At 37.5% G+C, this 20,350-nt stretch overlaps 1 protein-coding gene across 2 annotated transcripts in view; it reads right to left on the bottom strand.

Annotated features, from left to right (window-relative positions):
- Positions 1–20,350, bottom strand: part of PDE4D (phosphodiesterase 4D) — a 303,714-nt gene that overhangs the window by 122,080 nt on the left and 161,284 nt on the right. The window contains exon 1 of one of the 2 annotated variants that reach the window (XM_026037182.1): positions 8,000–8,278. The exons of the other annotated variant lie outside the window; for it this stretch is intronic. Within the exon in view, the coding sequence (XP_025892967.1) occupies positions 8,000–8,064 (65 nt within the window). The 5' untranslated portion in view covers positions 8,065–8,278. Of the gene's footprint in view, positions 1–7,999; positions 8,279–20,350 lie in introns of those variants that run through there. 2 annotated transcript variants of the gene reach the window in all.

The following is a 20,350-nucleotide window of genomic DNA, read 5'->3' as shown; positions in this document are numbered from 1 at the left end:
CAAATCATTAAATACATAAATTTCTCTGGGTAATAAAAGTAATTATGAATATAGAGTTCTAGGAATGAAGGTGATTTGATCTTATGAATGGGATGCTTCAGCACTGCTGCCAGGAACCTATGGCAGGAATTGGCTGCTTTATTCTGCATCTATACCTCTAGGAGAGAATCTCCTAAAATACTTTTTGGAATCTGCCTTGATGTCCATGTGGGTGGATGGTAGCACCAGCTGAGACACAGTACAGCACAATACAGAGACCATCGTTTTGGTTCAGAAAGCAGCAGAGCCTCACCAGTGTGGGGGAGGTCTAATTAGCCTCCATACATCATTGTCCCTTCAGGTCCAAAGAGGAAAATGCTAGCATCAACTTGCAAGTCTCTGCAACATCTATGTCTGTATTGTCTATGATAATGCTTTTTATCTAAAACAGGTTGGTAAATGTTTCATAACATGAAGCATTTGATGAAAGAAAAAAAAAAACATTTTAAATACATCATACCATAGTCATATCATGTATCTTTTTTGGATCATAAATGCACACATCTACATGGCATCACCAACCTGAACAGATAGGATGCAGAAATTGAGCTATATCACGCGTTTCATTATGTGACTTAGGAAACATGCTATATTGATTATTAAGTTTGAAATAAAACTCACTGGAGCTGAAATTTTACGGTTACTGTGATTCCCATGAAAGTGGAGGCTGTGTGGTTTGAGCTGCCATCAGAGTGAGATCATCACTGCTTAGTGACATTGTGTATGTGAATTCAGCACACTTTGAGAATTACGTTCTTTCAATATCACTTTCAACCCAGCCAAGCAGTTGGCTTCTTTCTGTTGTTTTGTTCACACATTATGTTTTCTACCACAGAACATTTATGCTTTCCAGACTACATTTATGTTTTTTATGCTATACTTTTCATAGAAAATAACTGTACCTACTAAATCTTAAAATATGTATTCAACATCAGCTTTGTTATCTGCATTAAAGAATTACTCTGATTAAATATGCACAGTAGATGTCCATATATGCTAGACTCCCTTTATATATATTATCTGTGTTCAGCGGAGATTTTGATACAATCAGTGGCATCAAGAGCACATTTCTTCTTGGCTACAAAATCTAAAACTGGTGATATAAGTCACACCCTGAAAACAAGTATTTTTCTCCAAAGAGAGCCAGGGGTAACTAATTCAGATATAGATATGGCAGACTTCTCATGTAGGTGAGGTGAATCCCATTTGTTACGTCTTACACTGCAATTGTGCTTCCCAGAAAACCATGTTAGGGAGAAGGTGCCAATAATCTTCTAAAAAAGTGCCACAAACAAAATAGCTACGATGTAATGGGAATGAATAAAAAGGAGGGTACTTCCCTCAGCTTTTCAGTATTAATTCAGAAGTGGGCATTTGGGCTACCTCCTACCCTCAGCTGATCCAGCTATAAATGAACTTCTAGTGGTGGGAGCTGGGTTGTCAAATCAGCTGCCTGTAAAGCCAGCCACACTACTTCTCAGTAGATCCTGGGGATAGAAATTAAAGTTTCAATCCCACTGACTTAATGGTCCAGCTAAATTTAGTGGAACTTCATCCATGACCTCATTCTATGCACATGTGCCACAAGGAGAAGGTATGAGAATGAACAGGGCTGTAAAGACAAGTTTGGATCTTCAGGCAAATTGAGAAGGGATTGTTTGTACACTAAATAGAGTGGCCGAGAACTACATGTACTTGCAAATAGTGGGGAAAGAATACTCTGTATGTTTTCCTGTACAGATTAATGTTGCTTAAAAGAGGATGTCTCTGAGGAACTGCCCTTTTTCTGCTGGAGTCAAACTTTACAATTTGAAGCTTTATTTGGCATGTTTTGCAATATTATTGTTTGTTTAAAAAAATGTGTATTATTTGTAGATAGCGGCTCTTTTCATATTCGTGTTAAAATACTTGCATTTTGTGTTGGCAAGGCTAATACTTCTGCTGTGAAAAAAAATGCTGACTTGTGACCATGCCAAAAGATTTTATTGGCATGAAAACTCAGCAAAAGAATTCTCTGAAATCACTGACTCAATCTGCAGTGGCAGCCAAAAAAGCTAGCAATATGTTGGGTAGCATCAGTCAGGGTAGTGTCAAGAAAAATACAGGCATTATTTCACCACTATATAAAACCTTGATGTGTCCATTTCTTGAATAATGGGTGCAATTTGATCTCTGTGAAGAAGAAGGACACACTGGTAATACAGAGAAGGGAAGCTAAAACGTCCAAGGGATAGAGCAGCTGCCTTAGGAGGAAAGTCTAAGATGGCTCAGCAAAACAAGGCTGAGGAGGTTATAACTAAGGTTTATAAAATCATGAAGTTGGTGGATAAAATAAATATACAAAGTGTTTCATCAAATCCCACAATGACAGAACTAAATGGACTTGTTGAAACCAGTGGGGAACAAATTTAAAGCTCGGTAAAGAAGGGCATCTTTGTAAAGTACATTAGGTTATCATAAAGTTGTGAAGGAAGACAATGTCAGTGAATTCTAAAAACAGATGAGATACTGATAAATAAATCAACTCTAAAGGGCACAGATTAGGAAGAACTCATTCATATCCCTAATATAATATTTGTGGGTGCTGGGCAATATGATAAGAATAATAGAATCCATAAGGTTGGAAAGGACCTTTAGACATCATCTAGTCCAACCCCCCTACACATGCAGGGTCACCTAGAGCGTGCAGGATTGCGACCAAGCAGGTTTTGAAGCTCTTCAGAGAAGGAGACTCCACAACCTCTCTGGGCAACCTGTTCCAGTGCTCTGTCACCCTCATTGTTAAGAATTTTTCCCTTAAGTTCCTGTGGAACTTTCAGTGTTTCAGTTTGTGGCTGTTTCCTCCAGTTTTATCAGTGGCCACCACTGAAAAGAAGCCAGCTCCATCCTTCTCGCTCCCTCCCTTGAGGAATTTGTATACACTTATCAGATCCCTCCCTCAGCCTTCTCTTCTTCAGGCTGAACAGGCCCAACTCTCTCAGCCTTTCCTCATAGGGCAGATGCCCCTTGATCATCCTCATAGCCCTGCGCTGGACTCTCTCCAGCAGTTCCACATCCCTCTTGTACTGGGGAGCCCAGAACTGGATACAATACTCCAGATCAGGCCTCACCAAGGCTGAGTACAGGAGGATGATCACCTTCCTCAAGAAAGGATTATAGAAATTGGACAGTTTTTCTCCATTCTCCTGTTGCCACTAATGAAGACAGAATATGAAGCTAGGTAGAGCACTAGTCAGGCCTAGTAGAACATTTCTTACATTGTTAGAAAAAACATGGCACCTAATTAATTCAATGCCGCCGTTAATTCAGCAGAGAAAATGACATTTGTGCCCCTATTTCATTTGGTAAAAATATCAGTGTTTAATACTCCAATACTCATACTCCAATGCTGGAAAATAACACCAACTATACAAGTTTCCTCATTAGCACTGACACTGCCAGACTATATACCACCTCAAATTTCCCTGGCCTTCACTTCAGGCCCATACTGCTTATGAAGGCTATGTGGCTAACTGAAGTCAGCTATAAATTCCACCAAAGTCAGACTTCATCTAGTAAAGGTCATCTCTAGCTTGCAGGCTTTGTTCAGCATTCAGAAACTCCCCGGTTCTGCACATGGTATTTGGTAATTCAAGTCCCCATGTATCTGGATACACTGCAGCTTGCTTCTACCCCTTCAGCTACTAAACATGTCATCAAACATTATGAGAGTTCCCAAACTCCGTCTCTTCAAGAGTGGTTGCATAAGCTGTGACAGCAAGGGACAGGTAGCAAGGGACATGGTGGCAACAGACTCCGATCTCTCACAGACGACTGGAGAGGTAAAAAGATTCATCCTGTCCAGAGATATAAAAGCCTGATTTCTTCAACAGCCTCCTCAGCAGCATGTGTTCTGTTAACGTGACTCCCAGTTGCATTTATGTTCTGTCCCTATAGACAACGTGTGTCTCATTAAAGTCGGTGTACCTGCTGAGTCCTTCAAAAATACCCTATTTTGCTGCTGATCTCCCCAGCACTGGGATTCTCAGTCTGAACATCAGCAATGCTTTCAGACACAGGCCTGATGCCAATAACCTAGAGGTATGTGACGCTTTCAACAGTATTTATTATATATCACCACCATCATAATACTGGCAATGGGCTTGCCAGTACTAAGCTGTGCTATTTTAGGATAGCCCATGTGATATACCCACATGTTCGTCCCGTCAAAGACTTTGGAGGGCAGGTTATGCTCATGGCATAGTTTTACTTTGTGGTGCCTTTAGTTTGGGAAGCCAGAGCAGGTCCACAGGGATGCACAGTGGGATCTCACCCCATCACTAATGCTTCAGCTTTAGAAACCACACTATCCACAGAATGGATGCCACAATGTAGGATGTTCCCTTGTCTACTTTCAGTATTTTTTTTCTCAAAACCTCTCGAGACATACATATTAAGGGTACAAACATGCAAAGCTCATGCAAAAGATCCATGTTGTTCTGCTTACCTATACGTATGTTTTACCAAGTAGCCTTTTAGACTAAGTCATACTTGATAACATCTTTCAGTAATTTCCAATCTCCCAACCTGAATGATACCAAAAACAAACATCACCCACTGTCAGAGTTAAGTGAGGCTAGATAAAGTGTTCAACACAAAGCGAATCCTAAAAGGCCTCTGCTCTATGAGACACCAGGGAGGCCGGGATATGCTCTTTGTAGATCTGCCAACTGCAAAATTCCAAAAAACAGGAAAGCAGGAATTGGAGTATGTTATAAAATAAATAAATACAGGGAAGGCCAAGCCACAAGGTAAACAGATAGCTATCATCTAGACACATGAGAAACTATTGTGTGCCAAAAGCTTACACTACTGCTGGATGCATTAGATCTGTGGCCTAATTATCTATATCATGAAAAAATAACAAACTTCTAACATCTGACCAGCTGCATGTTTCCCAGCTAGTGAGTCCCTATGCTGTTCAACAACCATGGCTATTTGTTTGAAATTTTTGAAAATTGAAATTTGTTTGAAAATGAAATTTTATTTCATTTCTTCCAAAATATTTTTTTTTTTTCCAGAAAGGTCACACTTTTCTTTCGGTACAAAAGGAAAGGAATCAGAAATCGTAAATTCCCATTCCCCTGCTGCTGTGTGGATCAGTGACAAATAGTCAAGAAAGTAGAGCCATATTCTCATTTAAATGCATATAAATGAGCCAAGGTTTTATTTTATAGTGATTTTCCCTCCTACCTTGCTATTTCTTCCGAGGAATAACATGACAAACCAATCTTCTGTCACTGAAAAGTCTGTACTGTCATTTATCCATTCTAGATATTCCCCAGAAACATTCTGCTCACTTCATAAGCACATCTTGCTTAGGAATGAGTGGCAGTACAGAGCAACATTAAATTAATAGTCAATAATCCTTAAACAAGCATTTTTCCTCATTATTTTGCATAAAACCACTTCTACTTTATCATTATGATTTCAGTAGAAATTTTCAACAGTGCATCAGCAACAGAAGGTTTGTCCACAGAACCCAAAATAGCACTCAGTGCCAACCAACCCTAACTGAGCCAACTATAAGAGAGCAAGCGTTAGCCCAGCTTTCCCTCAGGGCTAATCTGTCCCTCGTCAGAGCTAGCTTGAGCTCTGATTCAGATATCTTAAGATATCTGAATGCATGGTAGATTCCCAGCTAAAAAGACGATCATGACTTCACCACATACTGTGAAGCTGTTATGACACCTCGTGTGATTTCCGGGAACTGAAAAGATTTCTCTGCCTTGTCTCATTAACTCCCTTCTATCCTCAAATTGGTTTTGGAGATTTGGGAGTCTGTATTTGGTTCCTCCTGGGAACTTTATTTATATGGGAAACTGCAGCACAAGGACATCGTGGGACCATTTCTCTCAAAGCCTAGCAAATGGAATAGTCATACTTCAGGACAACCTTGTCCTCCTGGGATCCAAAACTCAACCCCCTCCCTGGTGACTTCTTTCTTCCTGCACTCTCCCATCTGTCTCTCTCTCTCTCGTTTCCTTCCTCCTACAACACACAGCAGGACGGCCGTGCTGAGGCCATGCAGGTGTTTTGGAAACCGATACCACTCAGGCCACCCCTGAGCTGGGATATAAGAAGTCTCCGCACAGCTGGAGAGGGGCAAGAGGGGCAGCCTGAGGGGCTGGGAGCCCAGGAGCTTGTCCCTCCTCTCCCCTTTCCACTCTGCGCTCCTGTTTTGCTGTCTCGTCGCTCAGCGGGGCAGGGCTTGCTTGGCCTCGCTGTGCTGCACACGGCCGCGGCCGTTGGAAAGTATTTTCCTTATCTAGGCAACTTTGGAGGATCTCCCCGAGAGCAACTTCCTGGGCTCAGGGAATTTGTCTGTACTGCAAGGCAGCACATGACTTTCAGCTCCCAGTTAGCAGAAACTCTATCCTCGCCTCCCGTATCAACCGTCCGGCCGAACCCGGCACCAAGCAAAGGCAGACGGGCAGATATTCTAGACAGACAGACTGAGTGCTTAGCGGCCGTATCAGCCTGCACATCTCACTTCTCGGCACACAGGATGTATCTGCTTGGAAGAATCCTTTTTTCCTTCAAGAATCAGTTGTCTCTCTCTCTCTCTCTCTCTCTCTCTCTCTCTATATCTTTGAAGGGCAGAAATATTAATCAGAAAGTTACTGATTTTATTTCCAGGCATTATTGCTTTACTATCTTGCACAGCGTAATATCAATAAAATACCACCTTTTCCAATATAAAGCTTACTAGTTTCGTATTACTTTGTTGAATTTTAATAATAATAAAAAAAGATCTTAACTGCTATTTCAGCAAAATTCCTCTCCAGTGGCATATGAGAACAGCTGGGATTACTTACTCTGCAGTCTGAGTAGGGTACAGATTTCATTTTCTACTACAAGATGGCTTTAGCAAAAGATAATTTTGAAAAAAAAATATTAACTGCTTTGATCGTAGTAGTGAAATAACTTGGAATGATTTAACTCAGAATCAAGACTGTTTAAAACATAAACCTTTAAAAAGGCTAAAGTTCCATTATATTAAACTGATATCTTTGGCCAAAAAGAAACATATTTTATTACTACTCTGTCATACAATAAGGCATCAGACATTTAATTCTAAAAGAATATTATATTTTAAAATATATTGTTTCTATGGCAGAGACTCAGGTTTCCCAGCTAAATATAGTCCTGAACCATTAGTCTACATGTGGATGTAAAAATGATGGCAGTCTTAAGAAAATTATTGAGAGACTAAAAAAAGGTAGGAGTCTAATCAACCTAATACAGAATCGTCCTGTCTGTGCCTGTTAAGCTATATGATGAATAAAGTTCTCACAAGAAAAATAATTAATCCAAAGGCAGAACTTTCACAATTGCTAACTGCAATATTAATAAGAAAATCACGCACGCAGACGGCTCATACGGTCTGCTTTTACTCCTCTAAGCCCTGCCTGGAAAAAAGGCATAAAGCACAACACTGCACAATCTCACGTCTGCCACTGTAAAATTTCTACCCTCCCAGGACACTCACCTCTGCTAGTCAGTTTGTTTATGCAGCAAAACTACTGGCATGTATCCCAAAATAGCTCACGTAAACGGTAACTTCATTTTACCCTTCAGCCTCCAAAACTTTATATTTTAAGTTTATTGCTGAAACAAATCTGCTGAAAAAAAAAATGAAGAAACTATTCCAAAGTTCAGGGAGTGACCAAATGTGAAAATCTTATGAAATAGATCTTGTTAGAAAAATAATAGATACAGTGTTGCAAAAGAGAAAAGCTAAATAATTGTTTCGTATTATTAACTGTGAAACTTAGCAGCTGAACATGTTCAACAAGCATGCAGAACCTATCGAACCACAATTAAATCCTGTCACTTTCTTGGGACGTGTCTGCGTGTCATAATAGGACGGGAAGCTCGAAAGAAAAAAAAAAAAAAAAAAAAAAAACAAGCACGTTACCACATTGCATCGGCAGTCCTTAAGGAGCTGGTAGATCGGGATCTTGGCTTCATAACAATGCTCATTCTGAAAAAATCCTCAAGTATTTTTAGCCGTCAGACATCAGTTGGCCTTAACAAGCTGCTTCTCCGAGTATTCCATTTCCAAGTGTTTTTTAAAATCCTCTGAAGTCCTTCTCCTGTGATAAAGTACGCTCCGAAGGAAGAAATCTAACACGCTGCAACTCCTTCCTTTTTCACACTGCATTTACTCCAGCCCTGTGCTGTTCGGAAATGACAGTGCTTTTCTCTTCTGTCTTGTATTGCCCTGGGAGGAACTAGTCTATTTTGAATCTATTCTCCCCGTAGGTCACATGGGACCCAAGGCAGCTAAAAAGTGTCTCTATCTCTCTTGCAGCATTATAACAACAGGTTTAAAGGTTAATTACACTGAAAAAAAAGAACAGTACTGATGGATAGTAAATGAAAGGAAAAGATGAATGTAAGGCATGGTCAGGCAGGGAATTTCCAATTGGAGACTTGCTAGATAAATTAATCTCTGTAGAGTAAAGAAAGGAACAAAGATTTTTATTCAAAGGAAACTAAAATCTTACCTAGAAATATAATTCTTCCCTTTCTCCTAACCACTGCCTCTTTTAGATACTGTGAATTAGTACTATTGTTTAACTTCACAAAACAGAAAGTATTCCCTATCTGAAAGAAATTTAAAACTCCGTGGGGAAGTTAAATAAAAACAAAACTCCTTTTTGTCTGTTCAAGTCAAACACACATACAGACAGCTATTGTTATAAATCAGTGAAGGACAAAATACCTCTGTAAAAGACCTCTAATATGACGTTTTCTCTACTACACTGCAAAAGGAGACCTTTTCCTGTTATAACAATGACTCTGATAACTTCTGCAGCACAAACAGCAACACTTTCATTTGTAATCTCCAGCCAAAAATTTATCACAAAAGCTTTGAGAATTAATTCGGTTTAGGAAATATTAATGTGAGCTCACTTGGTAATTTCACTGTTAGGTGAAGAAAGGAAACCCACAAAACTGGATTATAAACGTGCAGTTTACATTATATATTTTGAATATGCTCTGAATAGTATTGGAATTGTTTTTAAACTGAGAGCAGAGTTATTGCTCAACAAGTGGTTACATGCAGAATAGCCATTCCTTTGTACAGTGTTTACATCTGTTGCAGCCTATTACTGACTGCAGCTTGGTTCATAATGAAAGAAAACACAAAAATTTGTACTTAGGTAATGTATAGAGACTTGGTATATAGGAAAAAAAATGGTATATAGTTTATGTAAAAAGTATGAAAACATTCATCAAATAAGAATAATTCAAAATGTTCACTCAAAATTCAATTTCATTCATTTCTGGCTGACAGTCTGTAAAACTCTTTTGAACTTTTGCACTTTATTTTATAACAGTACCATAAAATGCATTACGGACTATGTTATATTTCGACAGGAAAGAGCCAACTGCCCTCAAGGCTTTTGCCAGTTATCTGCATATAAATTGTTTCACAAAAAAAAAAAAAAAAAAAAAAAAAAGAAAAAAAAAAAAAAAAAAAAAAAACAGAAAGAACATGAATAACATTTCATGCTAAGCATTCTGTTCTTCCTTTTTTCTGGGCTCTATCTTTGAATTAGCATCTGATGGTTAACAGAGAAGTGTCCTGTGGAATCATGAAAGTCAGTCTCTAACAGTGGAAAAAGCATCTGAGATAAATTTAGCTTGAAGGGTCATACAGTCATGAGACCTTTAATAACACTTGGGTCTGTCTCTGTACAGGTCACATGCCTATAGTAGTGGACATAAATCCGGCAGCTTTTGTGGAATCTTTTTTACTCTGAAAGAAATGATCCTGAAGAAAAACAAAATAAGTATGAAATAGAAGTGCCTGACTATTATGGAGGAGCTGGTATTTTTAAAGCTTTTTCTAAGTTGGCCTAGCTATTATTTAATGTTATTCAAAATTATTCCCATATTGGTATATGAAACAAACTAAAAAATAGAGCTTTAGCAATATCGTCTCACATTCCACTCTGGCATGAAATATTCAAGGACAAAATCTCCTGTGTCACACAGTATTTTTTTTATTCTCCAAGCTCTGTCACTCAAGATGCTGCCTCTGACCATATAAGGTGCTTGCAGTTAAAATACTATTTTCAGTGAAAAGGTTCCCCCAAATATCTGATAAAGGTGCAGATCATCAGTGGAGGCACTTACTAACTAATGTCTATTGCTAATAAGCTTTCTTTTTTGGTCTCCTTCATCAGCTCCTTAGAAATAAATCACAGGCCAACTTCAGACTGGAATCCATGAGGAAATATATATTAATTTACTGCAAGAGGACTGCTATACTGCAACCATACATATCCCAAGTGGTTAAAACACAACCTGTCCCTAAGGTGCCAATCTGTAGCACATGCTTCCCTCAGCAAAGAAAGTATCAATAGAAGGGAGGGGACAAAATCCTCCAAGGAATGTTAATATTATATGAGATTCACAAATTGATCAAGCTAAAAACCACCAAACAAAACAAACTAGAGTTCTCCTTTTTTTTTTTTTTTTTTTTTTTTTTCCCCCCTCCTCTCCAGTCTGGATTTGTACCTTGCAAGCCTTGTGGAAGTAAGGACAATTTCAAAGTGCCTGTGTCTTTTCAGCTCTGCTAACGGGAACGGATTTTTACATGTAACCCAGACATTCAAAAGTTGCTATGAGAAAGATCAACCTCTTCCAGACATGCTTCTAAGAAAATCCTTTTGAGCGTATTCACCAATTAACAGGAGCTTTTAATTCATATATAAAACCTGTCCTGTTACCATTAATACAATGGCCATTTTTTCATAGATTTGAATAAGGATGGGAGCAGACCTATGTACTCTGCTGTGCAAGATGACAGGTAGCTTCTTTTAGGACCCAGGTCCTGAGAAGTGGTAGAGGAAGATGTGTAACAAAATATACCAGGAATAGCAAATGAAACTTCTCAAAGACATAAGAAATTGCAATATCAGGTCCAACGGAATTATAAGAGCTGAGCCTTAAATATAAAGAGATGGAGAATGTATATATGTTCATTCGAGATATTATTTTTCCCAGAATGGCTTTTTATGATTAAAAAGCTATTGCATACTCTGGGTCCTAAGCCCAAAACACCAAAAGGTAATTTATATACAGATAAATACATAAACTAGTATAATAAAGTGGAAATACAATAATTTACTATTGTGCAGATGCACAGTGTTTTAGAGAGGTGCCTTTTTTTTTTTTTTTGCACGTGAAAGCAAGCATTATTTAAGACAAATGCAATCGCCTCTTGCAACATCTGATTTGTACAATTTATTCAATAACTTATGAGCACTGCATTTCTTTTCCTTTCTTGCAGTCCTTGTTTTGAGTAGGAGCGACAAAGAGAACAAAAGGTTGTGGAACTAAGCACTTGTTAGGCCACCACAACTAAGGTAAGTGTTGATCGTACAATGAAAATAAGAAAAAAAAATTATTAGATAAAGAGAATGCTAAGAGATGGAGCACTTTAGTACTGCTACTCACTGATAATAAAAGCAACAAGAAAAACAATATTTTATCTGCTTCTCTCAAACAGATGATATTTTGACTGCATAGTCAAGCTCTATAAGGAAGAATATAGAAGTAATTTAAAACACCCATAACAAAAGTGTGCCCAATTCAACCCACTTTAAGGGTGCTTTCATCTTAGTTACTTAGCCTCAAACTAGTAAGAATCGAATGCAAACCACTGCTACATTACACAAAAATACCATGAAATAGAAAATCATAGCTTAGATTACAAGGTGCAGGCCTGCTTGTTCTGTTCTACACTGGGGAACACGTTAGTGTTGAGAGTTTGGAAGATTTGCTTAAACATGCTGAGATTTGTTTTTCTCATTTGTAAAACTGGGATAACACCTGTCAATCTGCTTTGAATAGCACTGAGACATCAGGGGAATGAAACCACATAACACGTGCCAGGTTATTATTATTGTTGCTATTGTTATATACAAGTTGAAGAAAGAGTCACAATCTTCCTTTAAAGAAAAGAGAAAAGCCTCTAATTTGACAAGGATTGAGTTTAAGATTGAGAGCTACACCTGCAATAGGTAGTACCATTTTTAGTGTTTACTGGAGTAAAAAAGTCGGGACTTTCCAGCAAATATGCTTTAATTTAGGACTGTGAGGGACACTGCCAGTGTATGAAGGAAAATACAGAAACCTGGAAGCCTAAATCAAGTCTTAACATGCAAAGGATGAACGAGCTCTTAAGTATGTTGTTTGGAATGCACATTAGCAAATGTAGGGTATATTACACACCTCTATTTCTTGAAAGGCAAATTCAGGTTCATGATAAATTTACTTCTAATAGGATTACCATAGCTTCTCTAAAAACCTGGAACTGGGTTAATTTGCTCAGGACTATCCCCCAGCATTGCTTCGATACCCTGGTTTTCTGAACCCTTTGTACCCTTCCTTTCATATTTTTTTTCATATATGTTTGCCAGCTTACACGCTTATATGAAATGCAGCTTTCCATATAGGAGAAGCATGCGCTGAGACTGGAACCCAACCCTTCTTGGGGCACCTACTCCACGAAAGGGAAACCATCTCTCAAAGCCAAGCTCCGTATCCACATCCAGTTTTGTACAGCTGCAGCTCGCAGAGTTAGTTCTGCCCAACTACACCCCACAAGAACAGGAATGCTAATGTAAAGCAGGTGTGTTTAATCATTCTTTGGGAGTAATGCTATCACTTGCTAGGCTGATTAAACAGGATATCTGCAAATTGCAGATCTCTGAAGAAAGTAAAGTTTGAATCTGAACAGAATTTATAGAAGACAGTAGGGCCCTAGGGCATACAGATCCTCCCAGTCATTCTTCCACAAAAACAGTAGTTACTAGGAAGATCTTGCCTGGGGGTTTAATTCCAGGTATAAGAGTCCAACTGGGGTTTACATTTTTTCACTTAAATTAATGAATGATTAGCAGCCTTTTATTTTTGTAGATCTAGATGTAACATAGTAACTATGATAATATTTGTAATGAAACAAACAAATTAGAGTGGAGTAAAAGAACTAGCATTTTTTACTGTCAAGAATGCTTATCAAACAGATGTATCGCATCCCCAGGGAAGTATACGTTTAGTTCATCCTCTTATATCCTGAAGTGCAGTACATGACTGAAGGACAGAAAAGATTATCAAGATGTTCTCATTTTGTGTTTGAGAACTAGTAATGCAACCGTTGGTAGAGAAGAGACATCTATAACAAGGATTAGTCTGAGAATCACAGAAAGCAACTCTCGCCATTATTTCTGTCACTTCAGAAGATCAGCTACAATTGATTTCAAAGATAACACTTTTGTAACATGTTGAAGGAATGCTGGAGCATTAAACTCTGCCTTTCATTTCTACATGAAACCATACTCAAAGAACAAGTTGCATATATAACTCCGTTAGTAAAATGACTACATAATAATCATTATTGTTATAACTCTCACAATTCTTAAAAATAGAAACAGGCAAACCAAAGGGCACAGAAATATAGTCTAATTCATGAACCTGTTTATTTTCCTTATGAGTACTCATTCATACTCATACTTTTCATATATATATATATATGAAAATCATATATATATATATGATGGTATATATGATATATAAGTATACTTATTCATACTTTTCAAACCATGCGAATTATGAATAAATATGCTTTATTTGCCCAGTGGTTAAGTGTAAATAAAGTTACTACACATTCTGTAGATGCTTTACTCAGACTCAAATGTGCAAAAGTCCTCAAAGGTAGCACTATAAAGAGAGACTTAGGGGAGGATACCCTGCTTGGCCATGGTGCTTGACCCGAGGACACTCAGCCATGGGACTCATAGACACTGCCAGGTGCTGCTTCCTAAGCTGGACTCAGCAGCACTAGAGCACATCTCTGAGTGAGGTGTCACAGCCCCTCACTCCTTTGCTCACTAACAGAACAAAACCCATTTCTTAGATATATGCTGGACTCCAAATGTGTCTCTCTGCCTTTATCTGGGCCAGAGAGAATCTGAGATTGGGGAAATCAATACTAACTGACCAATATCAGTCCAAATAGCATTGGTTGCAGAAATAGAGCTTTCACTGAACCACAGCACAGCTGGGGCTGGCAAGGACCTCTGGAGATTATCTGATCCGAATTCCTGCTCAAGCAGGGTCATCTACATTGGGTTGTCCGGGGTTCAGTCAGGTTATGCACAACTCCAGAGATGGACAATCCTCTCTGCTCTTTATCACAATACATCTACTACCCATGTAAAGCTTTACTTGCTAAAAATCAGGGGGAAAAAAGGCCAAGGGGAGAGGGTAGATTGCTATTTTTTTTTTCACTCAAATTTGGGGGACCAATGATACAGCCAGTTATGTACAGGAAATATTTTTAGGAAAAGGAGAATAGTTTTTCCTAACATACATTACATTATAGGAAGAGAATTGTGAGCTCACGCTGATAGACTGCTGGTCTAGGGTTAAGGCTGGGATAAAAAGTACCTACTACCTTTATTTAAATCACTGGAAAACAGTGAGAAGCCTCAAATTAGATACTGGACAAATGGGAGACTTTTAGACTTCAGCAGGGTGAATGCTGCCTAGCATGTCAATTTTTTTTCCTCTGTTTTAATAAGCCAAGAAAAAACAGGATATTTAAACATGTCGTTGTCCACATGAAACACATGAAACACAGGCTTTCTTCTTGTTCTCAGCTCTAAATTGACATTCTGCAATAATTACAGCTGCAATTATGCTGTTAGAGGGAAAAATCTATTGATGTTTCCATCATATCCTCTGTTTTCCATGCGTTCATAGCTCATTACCATCTATTTGTTCTGCAGAAACTTGGACTAAAATGTCTTAGCTAAATACTGTGTAAAAAATAAACAGAGGCAGCTTATATTTAAGTCAGTACAGAGTTAAGCAATGCTTTTCAAGTGCAGAGAGTCAGTATTTTGGGCTAAAATGGTAAAGACTAAGGCTTTTCTTGCCTTTCTTAGTGAAAACAGTGGCCTGAAGGAAAAGGGAATGAGAACTTTACTTGATTCATAAAGACTTCATAATAAGGGACCTATAGAAAGTTACCGTTAAGTGTGAGACTTCCTATTTTCAGAATAATGTTCAAGTAATACTTTGGGCAAAGCTTGTAGCATATATCCTAACTTATTACTGTTCAGAAATTCTTCTGAATACTACTCAAACCCAAAAGTGGGAGAACAGAGAGAGACATCTGTGAGATAATTTGGAATATGACCATTTCAAGAAGACTACAGATCCAAAAAAAATGCATATATACAACCTGGAAACTTGCACACACAGCTAAATTTTAAATAGGCTACAAAATCTTACATATTAAAACACATTTTTTATCTTATCTTTAGTTGAAGAAAAATCTACCATTAAAAGCAGAATTGTATTCTCCAGCCACTGATATTATAAAATAAATGTGTTTCAGTAATGTTTATGTTCTTTTTGAAAACAGTTAAAACCTTTACTAACAGAAAACAGATTTTAGCTGGGATATTTACATCTGTGTAACAGCACAGTGCTTTATGAAACAGGCAATGAATTTCCTTGTGTTCTTCATTAAAATCTTGACATGCACAGACATTGGATTAACTGTGGTTAAAAAAAAACATAACTAATTCATCTGTTTAAAACCACGGCAAGCTCCTAGAGAACATTCTGTGAGCACAAGTGAAGGTTAAACTCAGGGTATATTACTTGCTATGCATTATTCACCGAGACCTAAGCAAGGCACACTAAGAAGGGGATTTTCTCCCTAGCCTTGAGCTGTCTGAGAGTTTGGTTGCTGATTAAACTCACTCAGCTAAGTTCCCTTTCTTGACAGTTCTGAGAGGGACTTCCACAGGCAGGCTATTCCCATGATTTATTTAGACACTGACTTTTAAGACAGAGTGAACTGCAGCTCATAGTTGCCTATTTCGGTTGACTATAGTGGTTGTTTGCCTATTTTAACACCAGAAACCTAGATTTAGGGTATTTAAAGCTATGTTATGAGTCCAAAGGCTGTGAGCAGCTGTAGCATGGCTGTTTTCCTTCTTCCACTTCTAACAGTTGAATCAAATGAAGATGAGATTGCAAAATTCACAGAAATGCCAATTTGACAAAAAAAACCTTTTGTGTTTGGCATCACATCACACTTGGCACAAGTGAGAGCAAAACCAATGTCAAGACATCACCTCCTCAGTGTACAACTAGTATAGCAATTATCAGGAATCAAGAAAAGCACGTTGCGGAACAAATCTCTGAAAACAAAGACAGCTACACTACTCTGACTGAAAAATACCATAACAGAGGTGACTATAGCCCTATAGCCAGAAACTTTTGGTTATTACGGATGTAACTGCAATATACCTCACTCACAAACACGTTTACATTTGTATGTCTGTGGTAGAGAGCAGTGTATATAATGTTCATAAATAAAATCATTCTTGACAGTAATAAACAGTCTAGTTATTTACAGCAAATTAAAATACACTTCCCTAATAAAACACGTTACATCCAATCCCTTGCCTACTAGAAAAAAAACCCCTAAAGTTTCTGTTTGGTAAGTCACAGGGAGGGAAATGAAAGGTGTATTAGGAACTCTGCTGTATCTATAAAGGAGTTAGAGAATGGTACTAAATTGTGGGAATCACTTTTCTACAATATATTAAACAATGGTATAAGAAGCATATACTCTGATGAGAATTTTTACTTGTCAAAGGGCACTGAAGAACAAAATAGAATTGACCACTTGTGTGTTCATCTTTCTCAGGAGAAGTCTTGGAAGAAAGGAAGAATCCTCACATTTCTCTGTGCCAACACTCACATAAAAGACTAACCCTATCACATCCTATGGTCCCAACGATTATATAAATATTGGTGTATTTTGTGCAACCTTCACAGTATTTAAAACAGACATAGAGTCCACTCAAACAGAGCAGTATCCTTCTGAAAATGCAATGGATTTAAAAGTTGCTCAGTTATTAAATTCAAAAACAACAACAAAAAAACCCCACAGTTGTTGCATGATTAGCACAGTAAATGAAGCCTATTTTCTGTGCGATCACCTTGCAACCCACACTTCGCTTTACCTTCTCCATGGCATCCACTGTCCTTGTCCTCATGTTCCCTAAAACATTCTCGCACGTCACCTCTTCTTGCAAGGTGGCACACTGAGACCAAGCTCTGTGAAGACTACGGAGAGCCCAGCCCAGGGGCTTTTCTCATCTGGCCCACCAGCGCTCCCAATGCACAAACACTCATGAGTTTGCAATAAGCCTCCTTAATCCCTTTTTCATCCTTGAAAACCTTTCTTTTCCTCCCGAAAGCAGAAGCCACAAGCTGATCATGAGCTATGAGACAAAGAGCAGACTACCTGTTCTACACACCAAAACTGTAAAAGCAAAGCAAGGTGAGTCTCATCTGTTCACAGCAGCAAGTAGTAGCGAGGTTTCAAGAGGCGTTTTAGCACTGCCAGTGAGGTGTCACATAGGACATGGCTAGTGATGTGTTTTCCTTTTCACCCCTCTCTGCGGAAAACGGATACAGGATCAAATTCCTGAAAATGTTGTCCAGGTTTCCATAGAAGAATATTTTAGATAGAACAGCAATTCTGAAACTAGCAGGAGAGAATTTTGTTTAACTAGTGACTTCCTTTTCACATATCATGATAATCATCCTCTATTATAGCAAATCAGTCTTTTCTCTGTTCCTGATGCTCTCATTTGTTAGTTGATTAGCCAAGCTATCTCTATTTTTAACCATTGAATCTGATCCAGCTAACTTCCTTGTAGGCATTTGCTGCTGTGTTAAACGCAGAAGAAAAAAAATGTTTAAAAAGGAGGAAAGGCACCTTTTTAATATATATTTTTTTTTAATAAAAGGGCTTTCTTCATCAATCCCACAACTTCATACATACTAAAGGAAATCTTCACTACACTTTGCCTGTTGCAATAGAAAGTCTTACCTATTCAGTTCCTTTCTATGATCCATATGTCTGCAAGCCCATTACTGCTATACTAAAGATAACTCTCAATGAAGTGAGAGTTCAATTCAGTTAAAGAGACTGGACTCAATTCACTCCTTTTCTTTCCAGAGAGTAGTAAAGGAACACAGGGCAGTAGGTATCATTTAACTTAGTATTTTTTTTAAGTTTTAATTCCTCAAAATGAATAAAAACTAAAGTGTTACAAACTTAAAAAAACATGTTTTTTTCTTCACTCTTACAAATCAAGCAATTCATTGAGAATAATCCAGATTTGGATTTAACTTATCTCAAAAAACTTTCAGTAGTTAGTTTGTTCTTTTATCAATTATTTTCATTCTGCTGGAGCTCTGACAGATTTTGAGGCCAGAATCTGCTCTCTTCCAAAAATTCCAACTTCCACACTCAGCATCCTCTCATGTTGCAGCTCTTCTGTCTGACTGAAAGCATATTCTTTTTCTTCTCTCAGTTTTGACCTGCATCTTCTTCACAGCTAATTCCTTAACTCTCTGTTTCTGACTTTTATTTACCCACAAATATTTTTAGATAACAGCTTTATGCTAAGATAACACTGTCGCTTTCTGTATTAAAGTTCTATCTCATATTATCTAGCCTTGCTTTTCAAACTACTTTGATGTTCCCTTGCAAGCAAAATGTCAAAACTGAGCTTTAAATGAGCATTATCTAATTTTTTCCCGTTATATTGATAGCATTCAAACTTATTCCTAAATATAAGCTTCCTTATATAAAATATAAGCCTATTCTCTTTCATTTTAAACGCTTGTATATTTAGCATATCTACTAGTTTGTCAAACAGCCAACTTCAATCTGATGGTAAAGACTGCTTCAGTCACCACTTTTTTGCCTCTTTCTCAAACTTCTTATGCTTGTTTGCTCTTGCATTGGTTTCTCTCAAATGTTGTGAAACCTGTGGGAGAAAATGCCAATGTCATACCTGGAATCTATTCCACAGGTGCCTGAAACTTCAGAATGTTCAAGCAATCAAGGAACAGTTATTTGAAGACTAAACTATTTTAAAATATTTTAAGTGTATGCTGAATCTCATCACAGATATAGAAACCATTGTCAAATTAAAGTATATATGTATTAAATTTTTTTTGGCAGTTGACTCCATATAAATAACATATTGTATCAGTGGAGATTTATAATATGCAGTTTAGAAATGTGTATCAAAATGTGTTTATCATTTTCTGTGCTCAGAAGCATGTTAAATCATAACTATTATCTAACTTGTACTAGCATCCAAAATACACTGGCAGTTTCACAAATCATACCAAGAACAACATCTTTGCTTGAGAAATATAATTTTTTTTAAATATGGAAATTTATTTTTGCTGTTTAAGCTACTTGTATATTTGTATATCAACTCAGTCCTACAAAGTCGTGTTATGTCTAGCTGGTCAAAGACCAGATAATATCTTCTTAAAAGGGAAAAACTAGCTATTTTTCCCTCTTATTTCTCTCCATTGTGCTCTGTTGATTTGGGCAAGAAGCAAAATATTTGATTCACTTTTGCCTTTTACAACTGAAAAAAAAAAAAGTCTAAAAGTCTTGGCATATAGAACATTTCTCAGGATGCCATTCTTGCAAACTAACTAAAGATGAACTACTTGGACATCTTATCTGAAAAAGATTACAATGCATATTATGCAATCAGCAACTGAAAAATTATAATTAATATTTCTTAAATGTTTATTTCGAATTATGTTTAACAGAGTTACTGAAGTTAGTAATTCTATAAAGATTTGAAGTTTAGTTATTCCAGTCTTGTTCAAATCATGTCCTCCAAATGCTAGGTTGGAAGTTTGGATCTGAACTGTTTTTCCCTCTAGCATCATAATCTCTTTGCTCAGGTTCTCTACTGATTTCTTGCTGTACTACCATAGCCAGGTGGTTAAAAAAGAGGATGTTTTAGAGAAAACTGTGGGCAGATATCTTTGCTTTATAAAGAGTCATCCAAAAAGCAAGTACAGAAAGCACTCCTGCCCATATCCTCTCCCAGAAAGATACACAAGGAAAATAAAGGCTGAAGACTCTCCCTAGAAATTAATATTTTTCACCTGCCTAGAGAAAAAACTTAGAAACAGAAAAATGTGATCTTTACTCAAGAAAAGTAAAGACTACTCCAAAGCATATGTAAAAGCTAACAACTACTAAAACTATAATTACAGACTTCATTTTTGCAACTTGAATTGCAACTTTTGCAGCTTGATTCATAGCTTCCTGCTGCAATATATATATTTTTTTAATATAAAAACCTCCTGAATACACAGCTCAGACAGCAGT

Source organism: Nothoprocta perdicaria, unplaced genomic scaffold, assembly GCF_003342845.1.
Source record: "Nothoprocta perdicaria isolate Ctin4 unplaced genomic scaffold, notPer1 scaffold_1, whole genome shotgun sequence".
In the NCBI taxonomy this organism is placed as follows: Eukaryota; Metazoa; Chordata; class Aves; order Tinamiformes; family Tinamidae; genus Nothoprocta; species Nothoprocta perdicaria.
The sequence above is the reverse complement of the archived record's forward strand: the minus strand, read 5'-3'. Positions and strand labels throughout refer to the sequence as shown.